Below are 13,108 nucleotides of genomic sequence, written 5' to 3' on the forward strand. Positions count from 1 at the left end.
CACTCTGTGAGTAGATCAGCATTGTATTCAGCATTATTGTATAGTAAACGGTGCTTATTATTTTTCTGTTCGAAGTGAATTTTAATTAATGTTTGTTAAAATTTCATAAAAGATGAGGTGCACTGTGTTTGGTTGTGATGTCGACAATCAATCATAAGATTTCAATACGAATATTGTTTTTTAGTTTCACAAAAGATAAAAAATTGAGATGTGTGTAGAAACAGTTGGGTAAACGTGTAAATAATTTTAACATAAATAACGCTCGTATCTTTTCAACACATTTTCATGATTTACTTACTTCGTCTTTACATTAATTAGATGTATCCTGCCTAATAATAAAAAAATTATGTTTTTAACTGATTTCTATTAATAGATATGTTTTCAATAATCATTTTTAATCATACTAAGCAAAAAAGCTAAAATCCCCAAATCATACAGCAATACATTATAATTTAAAAGATCTACTCATAAAGTGACGTCATGCGCAAACCTGAACCAAATCTGGAACGCTACGTATCATATCTTTCTTTTATTGTATCATGACTAGGTATCACTAGCAGCGGGACGCATGAAAAACAATGGTTGGGGAAAGAGGCGCCTTTGTGGATTCCGGATTCAGATACTACTAGTTGCTTGCACTGTGATATGAAGTTTACTGTGTTGAAGAGACGGCATCACTGTAGAGCCTGTGGATTGGTAAGTAACATTTTAAAACATCTCTTTCCCTTCTTCAGTACTGTCTAAGTTTTTCGTGTCTGCCTACTTTCCGTCGGCCTAGAATTCCAATCCAGTGCAGTCCGGGCAACGACATTTGGGGTTTTACGGAGTATGTAGTCTAGCCACCTCTCTCACCATAGCCAATTTTCATTCAAGATTCGATTAAGCCAAAATATACGAAGAATTTTTCGTAACGCTCTATTGATAAAAACTTTTATTCGCTTCTCTATAACTTTCTCGAAGTCGTTTTTTCTCTGCTTCTTTTCTGGAATTTAATATTATAGAATAGTTAGTAATTATAGATTGGGACCGTGCAAGTTCGGAAAAACGACACCTGGTTTCATAGCTCAGCAACATTTTTCGCACTTTTAATTTTGGCCAATTATATGGCCATAGCCCAAAAAAATTATAAGAACAAAAAGTAAGATTTAGGTTATGTTATTAAAAGGTAAACAATTGTATGTAGTACATAAATAAATTAATAAAATGCAGTACTGCAAGCAAAATACAATTATTTAAATTTACTTTTATATAATAATTGCTTATCATATCAATATTGTGGAGCAACATATAATTTTTCTTATTCAATGACAGTAGGTATGATATACAGATTCGGCACTTTTTTAACTACCCTATGGGTTATTCAGTGTGTGGACTAAAGATAATATTTAATTGTGTGAATACAAGTGAGATGCAGTCACGATCTCGAATGAGTGGGTTTGATCTTGAAACAGTGTTGCTACATTTCTGTTACATCTTTCCTTCTAAAATATTAGTGAGATACATAAGAGTAAAATAATATTTAATTTCACTAGAGTTCATTGTAAAATTAAAATTAATATTGTCACAAAAAAAACTTAAATAAAATAGCCATGTAATAGTTATTTTCTAAGCGATTCTATTAATTACTTAATTAGTTAACAAAGAACATTGACTTAAGGAATTGATGCGTGGCAACTACGCGTTACTCCCCTCAATTCGTAGCAAAATAAGCCACGCCCGCCTGCCAAAATTAAACTTCAGTTCAGTCCGATATCCTCTGCCGGTGCGATATGTGACTTAAGGGTCTGCATCGCGCCAAGGGAACCGAATGAAACTAACTACTTGCACGATTTCAGCTTTCTATGCATATCTACGCGGTATTTACGAATGGATTCTTATTTTTATAAGTTTATGGATACGTATTTAAAACATATTTCACCTAAAACATTGTTCTATTTCTTCTATTGTTCTATCTAATAAAAAGCTTCTATTTTTTGTGGCATTTACTTATGTAATTTATTATTCTAAATGGGAAATAAGCCACAATTTAACTTAAAAAACTCCTACTTCGAATGTCGTTGTCAAAATACAAAATATTATCTAATAAATTGAACAAAAATGTTGTAGGTATCCTTCGCTTGATTTCTTCCGTCATGACGTTTTCTTTGGCGATCAGGGTGCCTAAGTATGTGAATTTGTCCACCGCTTTAAAGGTAGAGTTATCAACAGTGAATTGGTGACCGATGTTTCTGGCTCTATTGTTGGGTGTTGATGCCATCGTCTTAGTTTTCTCCTCGTTTACTTGCAGCCCTATATTTTTTGAAGCATTTGAGAACTAGGTCCACGTCATCTACATATGCCAAAATTTGAGATGATTTATTAAAAATATTTCCTCTGTTGTCTATTCGGGCATTTCAACCGACTTTTCCAGAGCTATGTTGAAAATGAGACACACCAGCGCATCTCCCGGTCGCAGCCCAACATGCGTTTCAAACGCCATTGTTCGCCCTGTATTTCGACTTTACAACTTTACGCATTGTAGCCTTAACCAATATTATCAGTTTATCAGGGATGTGGAATTCATCCATGGCTTCATATACCTAATTTAATATTTGTCCTTATTTCGTTGCATATAGGTCGTCGTCGAGATTTCCGTCCAGCATTTTCAACTTTAGATTTCGTAACTATGGATTTTTACGGGGTTGGGTAGTTAACCCAACGCCAAACCACCGAACAACGCCAAACTCCCTTTTCGGAGGGCCATTTCACCCGCTCTCGTCAGTTCCCGACCCAACTTTCCACCCGGGCTTGGATACCGGATCTCTAGGTTGGGTTGTTCGGTTAAGAGGGGACACCAACGTGAAGGTGAGAGTCGGATTTGAGTAGAAGAGGCTAATTGGAGTAAACTGGAATCAACTCCATGTTTTCGCATTCTACCCCTTTATCCCCAAAAAAAATTTTTAACCTAAATAACAAAATAAGTACTTTTTTTATAAAAATATAACCAACATAACAATAACAATTCTAAATAATTAAATTAAAATTAAAGTCATTTTAAAAAATATTTTTTATAAGAAAACCAACTCAAAAATTTATTCTAAATAATGAAATTAAAATTCAAAGTCATTTTAAAAAAATATTTTTTTATAAGAAAACCAACTGAAAAATTTATTCTAAATAATTAAATTAAAATTAAAGGCAAAAACAATTCTAAACAAGTAAATGTTCGAACAAACCACCCTCTTGCAGTGAACAAAAACCGAATCGATCATACAATGACGATCTCATTGCATTCAGCTGATCTGGCTCTACCTCACTGCAGAGCTGAACAATTTTTTGTTGTAATTCTGCTAAAGTGGTCGCTCGTTCAAATTCATGCTGATATATTTTGGATTTTAGCATACCCCAGAAATAAAAATCTAAAGGTGCTAAGTCTGGTGATCTAGGGGGCCATTCTATTGTCCCTCGAGTTGAAATTAATCGTCCCGGGAATGTTTGTTCCAAATAATTTCTGACTACGGCTGAATTGTGTGCTGGGCAACCATCCTGTTGAAACCAGACATCGTCGAAGTTGGGCGCGACGTTTAGAATTGCGGGAATAATCTGATTTTGCAATAATTCTAAGTACTTACGTCCATTCAGATTTCCCATAATAAAAAATGGACCAATTATATGATCGCTATAAAGTCTAGTCCACACATTTAATTTTTTTGGGTATTGTGTTCGCACAGCAATACTCAATCGTTTATTTTTCCTAGACCAATAGCGGACGACAGATGGATTATGACGTCTGTGGATGGTGAATGAAGATTCATCGGTAAACACAATATTTTTTAAAAAGTTATTGTCGACATTCGACTTCTCAATCATAGCTTGACAAAATTGCATACGTTTAAAATGATCGTCTGGGAAAAGTTCTTGTGTGGTTTGCACTTTATAGCACTTGTATCCATTTTGCTTTAAAATGTTCCTCACAGTGCTCTCCTTTAGGTCAACTTCGTCCGCAATTTGTCTGCTCGAACAAGGCAGCAGCTAAGCAGACTTGCATTTCGCGAGCTTCGCGTTCGACAGAAATTACTTTCGGTCGTGGTTGATTCGCAGGACGACATTTTCTACAGTTATTTATGCAACCAAAATTTTCGAAATTTTTAATTATTGACCGAACTGTTTTTTTTTTTTTTGTTGGAATTGGGCGATTTTCAAAATCACCAATAAATAAATGTATTATTGTCAGAATAGAATGTCCCACATAATACCATTTTATCATTTTGATCTTTTCTTCTCGTTTATAAAAGTTTGGCATGTTAATTATTTTTTAATTTTCAACCTTATGTGACAACAGCTTGTAAATGTAAACAATAGAACCTGAAATCTGAAATTCGACCTGTTGAGCGCGAAAATACGAAAAATAGAAGCAAATCATAAGCCCCGCCTAGCCTTTTAAGGAAATGAGGGGAATATTGCTGTCTGTCTAGTAAAGTTGCGCTGTTGTCACTCATCAATTTGTAAAGTGAGTGTTATGTGTTAATTAATCAAGTAATTGATGGAATCGTTTAAAAAATAACAATTACATGACTACTTCATTTAAGTTTTGTTGGAACAATATTAATTTTCATTCGACAGTAAGCTGTAACGGATTTAAATATTATTTTACATTCAATATCCGACTAATATTTTAGAAGGAATGATATAACAGAAATATAGCAACACTGTCGAATTGTCAGACTCGTTACTTGACTGGAGTGGGGAGACGATCCACAACATGAGTGGATTGTGTCTCACTCGCATTCAAACAATTAAGTATTTATTATCTTTGTTCCACACACTGAATAACCCATAGGGTAGTTAAAAAAGTGCCGAATCTGTATACGTCAATTTGACAATTTCAATTGACAAATGATTTATTTAGGAAAGTTGCAATATTTCTCCGCTATTCGCGCACGATCGTTTCTCGTATCCCCTCCAAATGTTTTCTCTCTTGTTTTCACAAGGGCATTGCTAACCATTTCCCAGTTTTTGTAGTGTCTTTCGTCTATTTTGGCTTGCATTTCTCATACGAATTTTGTTTTTGTAGATTCTCAACGTTGAACTCTTTACAACTTAGCATAGTCGTATTTTATTTTTGTCTCGTTGTTTTTGTAGATTCTCAACGTTGAACTCTTTACAACTTAGCAGAGTCATATTTTATTAGTTACTTTGATTCCTGGGGAAGTATGGAGAGCATTGGGAGAGACAGGAACAAGTTGGATAGCAGGTTTATTTAATAGAATTATGGAAGTTAATGAACATGAGTAAAAAATCGAATGAAATTATTAAAACTGAACATGAGTAAAACAAAAATCATGACAAATACAAATGGCAGAATAAATATAAATATAAATAATGTAAATATTAAGGTTGTTGACGAATACATATACTTGGGTCAAATAATCAAAGCTAGTAAAGAGAACCAAACAATTGAAGTACAAAGAGGAATCAGATTGGCGTGGGCAGCGTTTGGAAAGTTAAGATGGATACTAAAAAACACAAAAATACAACAATATCTAAAAACCCGTGTATTTGACCAGTGCATCCTTCCTGTTGTGAGGTATGGCTCAGAAACATGGACATTAACAAAGGCCAACATAAACAAAATTGAAATAACTCAGAGAAAAATGGAAAACATTAACATGGATTAACATATAACAGGGTTAAAGTGGAGATTTGTGGACCACAATGCGAGACAGGAAGACAAAAGATGGAATGCTGAAATACAAAACTGGAGACCGTGGACAGGAAGAAGAGGCAGAGGAAGACCTCAGATGCGATGAAAAGATGATATTGTAAAAGCTGCAGAAACTCACTGGAAAAGTGCAGCCAAGGGCAGACAGATATGGAAAGATTTGGGGAAGGCCTATGTCCAAAGTTTGATAGAAATGGGCTAAAGAAGAATAATGGAAGTTGGACAAATGCCGGACGAATGGAGAAGCAGTATATTAGTACATGTTTCTAAAAGCAGGGGAGATATACAACAATGTACAAACTACAGGGCTATAAAACTACTTAGTCACACCATGAAAATATGGGAGAGAGTAATTGATAGACGGATAAGTGAAGAAACCGAAATATCCGATAATCAATTTGGATTTATGCAGGGCAGATCAACAACAGATGCAATTTTCATTATAAGGAAATTGATGGAAAAATACAGGAATAAAGAAACAAACGCTCATATGGTATTCATTGATCTTGAGAAAGCAAATGATAGAGTTCCTCGAGAGATTCTGTAGTTGGCACTCAATAAGAAAGGAGTCCGTGGTGAATATGTAAAGATTGTGAGAGATATGTATGAGGGAGTAACAACTAGTGTTGGGACAGGTGTGGTAGACACCGATAAATTTCATGTTAAAGTAGGATTGTCGGTAGGAAAGTAGTTTTCTACCGTTCTTCTATTTTCGTTGGAAAGTAGGTAGCTCGGTGCTTAGTCCTTAATTATTCTCATTAGTTTTGGACCAGATAACAGCGAAACTACAGGGTAACACTCCATGATGTTTAATGTATGCTGATGATGTAGTGTTAGTAGGAAATAGTGAAAGAGACTTGAACAAAAACTGGATCAGTCGAGGCAAGCTCAGGAGGAAAAAGGTTTAAAATTTAGTAGTACAAAGACAGAGTATTTGGAATGTTCATGTAAAGATGGAGTTACTACAAATTAAATGGTATTTTTGGATGGTGAAATGATTGAAAAGCAATAGTTTTAAGTACCTAGGATCGGTATTACAGAGTAATGGAGAAATAGATGGAGATGCATGCAGTAGAATTAGAGCTGGATGGATGAAGTGGAAGGAAGTGAATGGCGTGTTGTGCGACAGAAAAATTCTAATGAAGCTGAAGGGAAAATTCTATAAAACAGCCATAAGACCGGCTTTGATGTACGGAACTGAATGTTTGGCCGTGAAAAAGAAAGAGGAACAACGAATGCATGTGGCGGAAATGAAAATGCTTAGATGGAAGAATGGAGTGACAAAAAAGGATAAAATTAAAAATGAGTATATTAGGGGAAGTCTAGGTGTGGCACCAATTGATGCCAAAATGAGAGAGCATAGGTTAAGATGGTTTGGTCATGTTCAACATCGAGACGTTAATCACCCAATACGAAGAATTGCTGAAGTGCAGGATCCTGGAAGAAGTAGGAGGGGAAGACTAAAGAAGACCTGGGGGAGACGATTAGACAGGAGATGTTGGTAAAGGGGATTAATATTAATATGACCCAAGATAGAATTGTGTGGAGAAATACAATTAGGGAAGCAGACCTCGCATAGGGATAAGGCAAAGAGAATGATGATGACTTTGATTACTTTTATATTTAATTCATTTGACTTTTTTTGTATAGGTCCTGTGCGCCAAATGCTGCCATCTTCGTTTCAAATTGGAATATTTGGACGCAGAAGCCAGAGTGTGCAACAAATGCCACGATATACTAAACAGAGACACCAACAGCAGCTCAAGTTCGGACCTCTCACCAGACCACGGCAACTCCCCTCTTCGACGACCTAATCCCAACAATCCTCTGGAATATTGTTCGACAATCTCACCTTTGCAACAAGTTAGTGGTGCGTCCAATCAAATACCTGCTGTTATGGTACCAGTTGGAGTTTTGAAAAGAAAAGGTAAGCTCTGCTTTTTGTTTCTTGTAATCTTTAGCGGACTCATACACCAAAGCAATATCATACAGAAATCGCGTATAACATACATTGCGGAAAGATATGCAGTGGGCAGGGTTGCCAGGTCAGTTTTTATTTCTTCAGTAGGTTTGCTTTCAAAAAATCAGTAGAAATCAGTAGATTTTTTAAGCCATGTATAATGTGTCTATATTATGCCAATATTATGTTCTCAAGAATACCGTTCATCAAACTTATGATTTCTTGGCCTATAAACTGTTAAGCAGGCCGCGCACTGAATCGGCATAGAGCGATCAGCTCGGCTAAGAGCAATCGGCATGCTATACATGCAAATAAATAAACCACCGCGCACCGTCTAAGAACGTTCGACAGTCGAACGTTCTTAGGCGGTGCGCGGTGGCTTATTTATTTCCATGTATAGCAGTTGTCTTCACGGTTTATTTAATTCATTACAAAATGCAACTAGTCTCCTCTTGTGATCCTCAGTCAAAAAAGGTTTCTTGCAGCTGCACAATTTATCAATTCACTTGATTTAATCCTTCCAGGTGTAGTGCGAATGCTACCGGGAAACAAAATCACTTGCAGTTCTCTTGGCTAGGTTTTCGAGCTGTGGCAAAACCTTCTCCCATAATTTACTAATAATACCTCATCTTGTTGCTCTGTGGAGATCCCTGCCCTCCTGAACCAACCAGCCATGCAATAGATGAAAATCTATTTCCATCTTCGTTTGATTTTCCATATGCACATATGGCTCACATTCAAATCTGCAGCAAGTTGCCTTAGTGACCAAACTTCTTAGGAGTTTGCCAATTGTTATTGTTTTTTGCGCGTTATTCAAATGCATTCTCGGTATTTTGGAAGGGTTAATAGCTTTTTATTTTATTTTTAAATACGCACGAAATTTTTGACAAGCATTTTGACATTTAGCAAATCTTCTTCTTCTTTAGTTTATTGGCCTCCACCTACTCGGGTATTTGGCCAGCTCATCGTCGCGGAATAAGGGAAAAATCCCTTATTTATTTACAATTTGTAGTTAGTACATTATACAATTTGTTTCTTCTTTTTATTTAGTTAACTGGCAATTTTGGTTGATGTGGGACAAACGTAACAAGATAAAATATTTTCACGCTAGGGGCAACTGCCTATCAATACACAATCTTCTTTTTCTTCTTTGGTCTAGTAGAAATTTTGAGTTGGCATGAAACAAATACAACAACTAAACTTTTTTTTTGAACGACATTAAACTTTTTTCTATCAGGGGCAACTGCCGTCCACTACACAGTCTTATTCTTCTACTTCTTTTTTAGTTTACTGGCAATTTTAAGTTGGCATGGGACAAATACAATAAAGACACAAACTTTTTTCTCTCAGGGGCAACTGCCGACCATTACACAATCTTATTCTTCTACTTATTTTTTAGTTTACTGGCAATTTTGAGTTGGCATGGGATAAATACAACAAAGGCACAACTTCTGTTATTCAGGGGTAACACCCGTGCGGATTTAGCGAATCCGTACGATACTGCGATTTTATAGTATTACAACGTAAAAATGAAGGTGTAAACCATGCAGTGATCGCATCCGTACATATTTTCTTCTGTAGTGTTATTTAGATTTTAGTGACTACTTATGTATATAATCTCATAAAAAGCGATAATATAAAAACAAATGTTTCTATTTCTTCAGGTAGTACCAAAGCCAAATCCAATAAGAGCGTCATGTTTTGTGACGGTATTCGCCCGGGAAGCGACCTGACTAATCTGGATAACGACTTTAACTATAGTAACACGAAGACTAAGAAATTGGAGAAAACTAGTACTAATGCCGGGAAAATAAACAGGAATTTACCGTTGATGGATTCTGACACTAACTCATTTATTCCGAAGAGTGAGAACAGCCTTCCACCTTTGATAACCATAACAAAATCAGGTAATGTATGTTTTTCCACAACTATACAGGGTGTAACAAAAAGGCAGGTCATAAATTAAATCACATATTCTGGTAACAAAAATAGTTCGATTAAACCTAACTTACCTTAGTACAAATGTGCACATAAAAAAAGTCACAGCCTTTAAGTTATAAAATGATTTGATTTTTTCCAATACATATATTAGAAAACTATTAGAAATTTTTTATTGAAAATGGACATGTGTTATTCTAATGGCAGGAACATCTTAAAAAAATAACAGTGAAATTTGTGCACCCCCTAAAAATCTTATGGGGGTTCTGCTCCCTTAACCCATTAGCGCCCACGATATCTGATTTTAAGAGTTAGTATGTTTTACATTAGGTATTTATTGGTAATACTATTTGTAACAAAACTTCAAATGTAACTATATTTGAAAAAATTAGAATTAATTAGATATAGATATGTTCCCAAATGAGTACACTGGGCACTACAGCGCCCTAACAAATAATGTAACAAGAAAAATGAATTTAAATGAAAAGTTTTAAAACAGTCTCTCTTAATTCAAAGAGTGATATTACACTTTTCACAACTCCATCTGGCTCTTTGATGACACTGAGCACACCTTGATTGTTTAATAGTTTTTATTGGAAAGTGTCCTCTTTCATGTTTCCTAACGGTAGGTAGAATATTTCCGGAAGGTCTTGATTTCATAAACATTGATTTGTCATTATAGCCTAAACAATTTTGTTCTTTAGGTAGATATACTTATTTTGTTTGTTAACTGCAGTGTCTTCGTACGTCTTCGTTAGTCTTCGTCTTCATCTGAAAAGCAATGAAATTCAATTTCTTCTTTAGGTAGTGTCAAATTTCCTACTATAAGGTTAACATCCTCAATGTTTTCCTCATCTGTTAGCTTATTTGAGTCCGGAGAAATAATAACAATATCCACCTCAGACCGCGAATTAGAAGCAAGAAATATATTCTAAAGTTGAAGTTAAACCTTCGTATCTATTTTCATAGAAATTTCGAACACTACAATTCTCAAAATCATGTACAGATGCCATATGCCAAATTATCAAAAATACTCCCATATGCCCATTGTACTCGTATGAGTACACCTAATTTTAACAACAAATAAATCACGTTATAATTAAAATTCTGAAATAGTAGTCACTTAAACCCTTTACTAAATTTATTGTAAACTAACGTAAACCATTTGATGGTGAAAAGGAGTAAAAGAGAGAAACTTACTGTAAATTTACAAAGTCGATGTGGACGATATAAAAAACGTACGTGTTGACTTCATAAACAATAAATCAAAACTAACAAACCAGCTGAATCATTCAACGAAAGTTGAACTGTTAAAGTTGTCTTCTTAAGAGTATTTAGTTTCCTGTAATTACTAAGAATTGCAAATATTTTATTGTATGCGGCACTAGTATGTCAAAATAGCAGTGTACTTAAATGAGTACAGTGGGCGCTAATGGGTTAACCACCCCCCAAATAGTTTTATAAGTTTTGCTATTATTCATTGTATTTCCTATCTTTGCTTCCAAATCGGTTCGATATCCTTCGCAATTCGTGCATTTCGATTCCCTGTATCTAATTATAGGTGGTTTACTATAGTCTGTCCCACCTTGACTTTACAGTACACGAACATACGGCAATACAATCCTTATGGGAATTTTTAGCGCGGCGATGCCGATTTTCTTCAAAAGAGTTTTCAATCGGACATTACCAAGGTCCTAAAAATGTAGGTCCCTAAAAATGTTAAATTAAAACTAACCCGGTACAGTCAAGTAAAACAATATTTTTCATTGTTTTTTTGTGAGTGATTTGTGATTTTCGAAAAGTAATCAGCAATTTTATAATCGATATGCGTAATAACTTTTTTTGGAATGTTAGAATATTCAACATTAAAAGTGGATGTTGTTCTATGGTTGTTAATTTATGTATTTACAGTATAGACAGCTCTGAAGTAATGTCAAGAAAAGTATAAAATAGATTGTCAGTCAAGTTTAAGTAAACATTTATATTGTCCTACAGTTGAGAATAAATAAAGTATATATAATTATTGATGGTCAATTCACGTAAATTAAATTATAACAAAGAATATTAAATAAGCTTAAAATTATTACTTATAACATTGTATTGAGTAACTCATTGCTTATTTGGAAAATTTGGATCCTAATTGCTGTTTATTGTTATTCTTAATGACTGATTTCCAAGATGAAGTTAATGTCATTTTAATGTGTTTACACTCTACGACAGTGGCAGTGAAAGTGAGGAAGACGGGATTATAGAAATAAGCTAAAATGTATAGTTTAAATGTATTTTAATTATTTCTGTAGGTACCTACGTATTTATTAAGGTTTAACATATTTATGCGCTTAAATACGTTATTATATAAAGGTTATATACAAAATTATTTTTATTTTTTTCACATAAAGGTATTTTTCAAAAACAAAAATGTTTTAGAACCGCTGACAGCCACGAAATGTCAATAATATTAACTCCTAAGTTATTAATAGTTATCCTATAGAAAAAAGTATGTTTGCTTAAAACCTGTTTCTGATAAAATTTGACATCACTGTTGGTCATAAGAACCTATACTGTAAAGTCAAGGTGGAACGCACATTAGTATATTATACTTCAAAATAAAATCTGGAGATCGACAGGGATGTATAATATCCTTATTACATTCAAATATAGTGAACACATTCTGCGTCAAGTTTTTGAGGAATGGCAAAGTGGAGCAACTATAGGAGGAATAAGAATCAAAATCCTACGTTATGCTGATGACACTGATATATTAGCGTCTTCACCAGAAGATTTGGAAGAAATTATGAATAGCCTAGGCACGGTGAGTATGGTTTGAAAATAAATCAAAAATAAATACAAAAAACCAAAGTAATGATCATCGATAGAATCATAAACAACCAAAGGAGAGATAAGAAACTTGGCAGGTTACGAAGTGGTCACACAACGTAATTAAGTACTTAGGCTCCGTTATTACTAACAGTGGAGGATGCGAAGACGAGATACGTAGACGCATCACAATGGTCAGATTGGCAACAGGCAAACTCACAAAAATATGAAAGAACACTGGCATTACAAAAAACACAAAATTGCGCCTTGTTCGAGCATTAATATCGCTGTATCAGTGCTACACTGTAACATCTCAAAATTTGTATGTTTTGAGATAAGAATAAATTCCTATGAATGAATGATGGTTCTTTTCAGATAAATACTGTACTATCTTAAAATATTTTTTTTTATTTATAATTCCATCATATGTTACTATAGTTCTGTGCTTAAAGACCTTACATTATAGGGCGATAGAATAATAACTAAAAATGTTACGGTGTTGCTCCAGAACAATTGTATAAAACTCAGAGCAATACAGTAATATAATCAAATGTTATATGTAGTATTGCCATGTAGGCAGTTATCTGTACGGCTCGTGCAGATAAACAGCAAGACATTAACAATAGTAGGGATCATAACTCGAACACTGTTGTTGATTGCTTTGATCTTGAAGCTGTATTTCAACTTCCAAA

At 34.5% G+C, this 13,108-nt stretch overlaps 1 protein-coding gene across 2 annotated transcripts in view; it reads left to right on the forward strand.

Annotated features, from left to right (window-relative positions):
- Positions 1–13,108, forward strand: part of LOC114327411 (zinc finger FYVE domain-containing protein 9) — a 78,575-nt gene that overhangs the window by 20,328 nt on the left and 45,139 nt on the right. For both annotated transcript variants that reach the window (XR_007697622.1, XM_028276024.2), the window contains exons 5-7: positions 548–696; positions 7,352–7,628; positions 9,326–9,568. Coding sequence is in view for 1 of the 2 variants with exons in the window: in XM_028276024.2 (XP_028131825.2) it covers positions 548–696; positions 7,352–7,628; positions 9,326–9,568 (669 nt within the window). In the remaining variant the exon portion in view is untranslated. The remainder of the gene's footprint in view (positions 1–547; positions 697–7,351; positions 7,629–9,325; positions 9,569–13,108) is intronic.

This window comes from Diabrotica virgifera, chromosome 4, assembly GCF_917563875.1.
Source record: "Diabrotica virgifera virgifera chromosome 4, PGI_DIABVI_V3a".
In the NCBI taxonomy this organism is placed as follows: Eukaryota; Metazoa; Arthropoda; class Insecta; order Coleoptera; family Chrysomelidae; genus Diabrotica; species Diabrotica virgifera.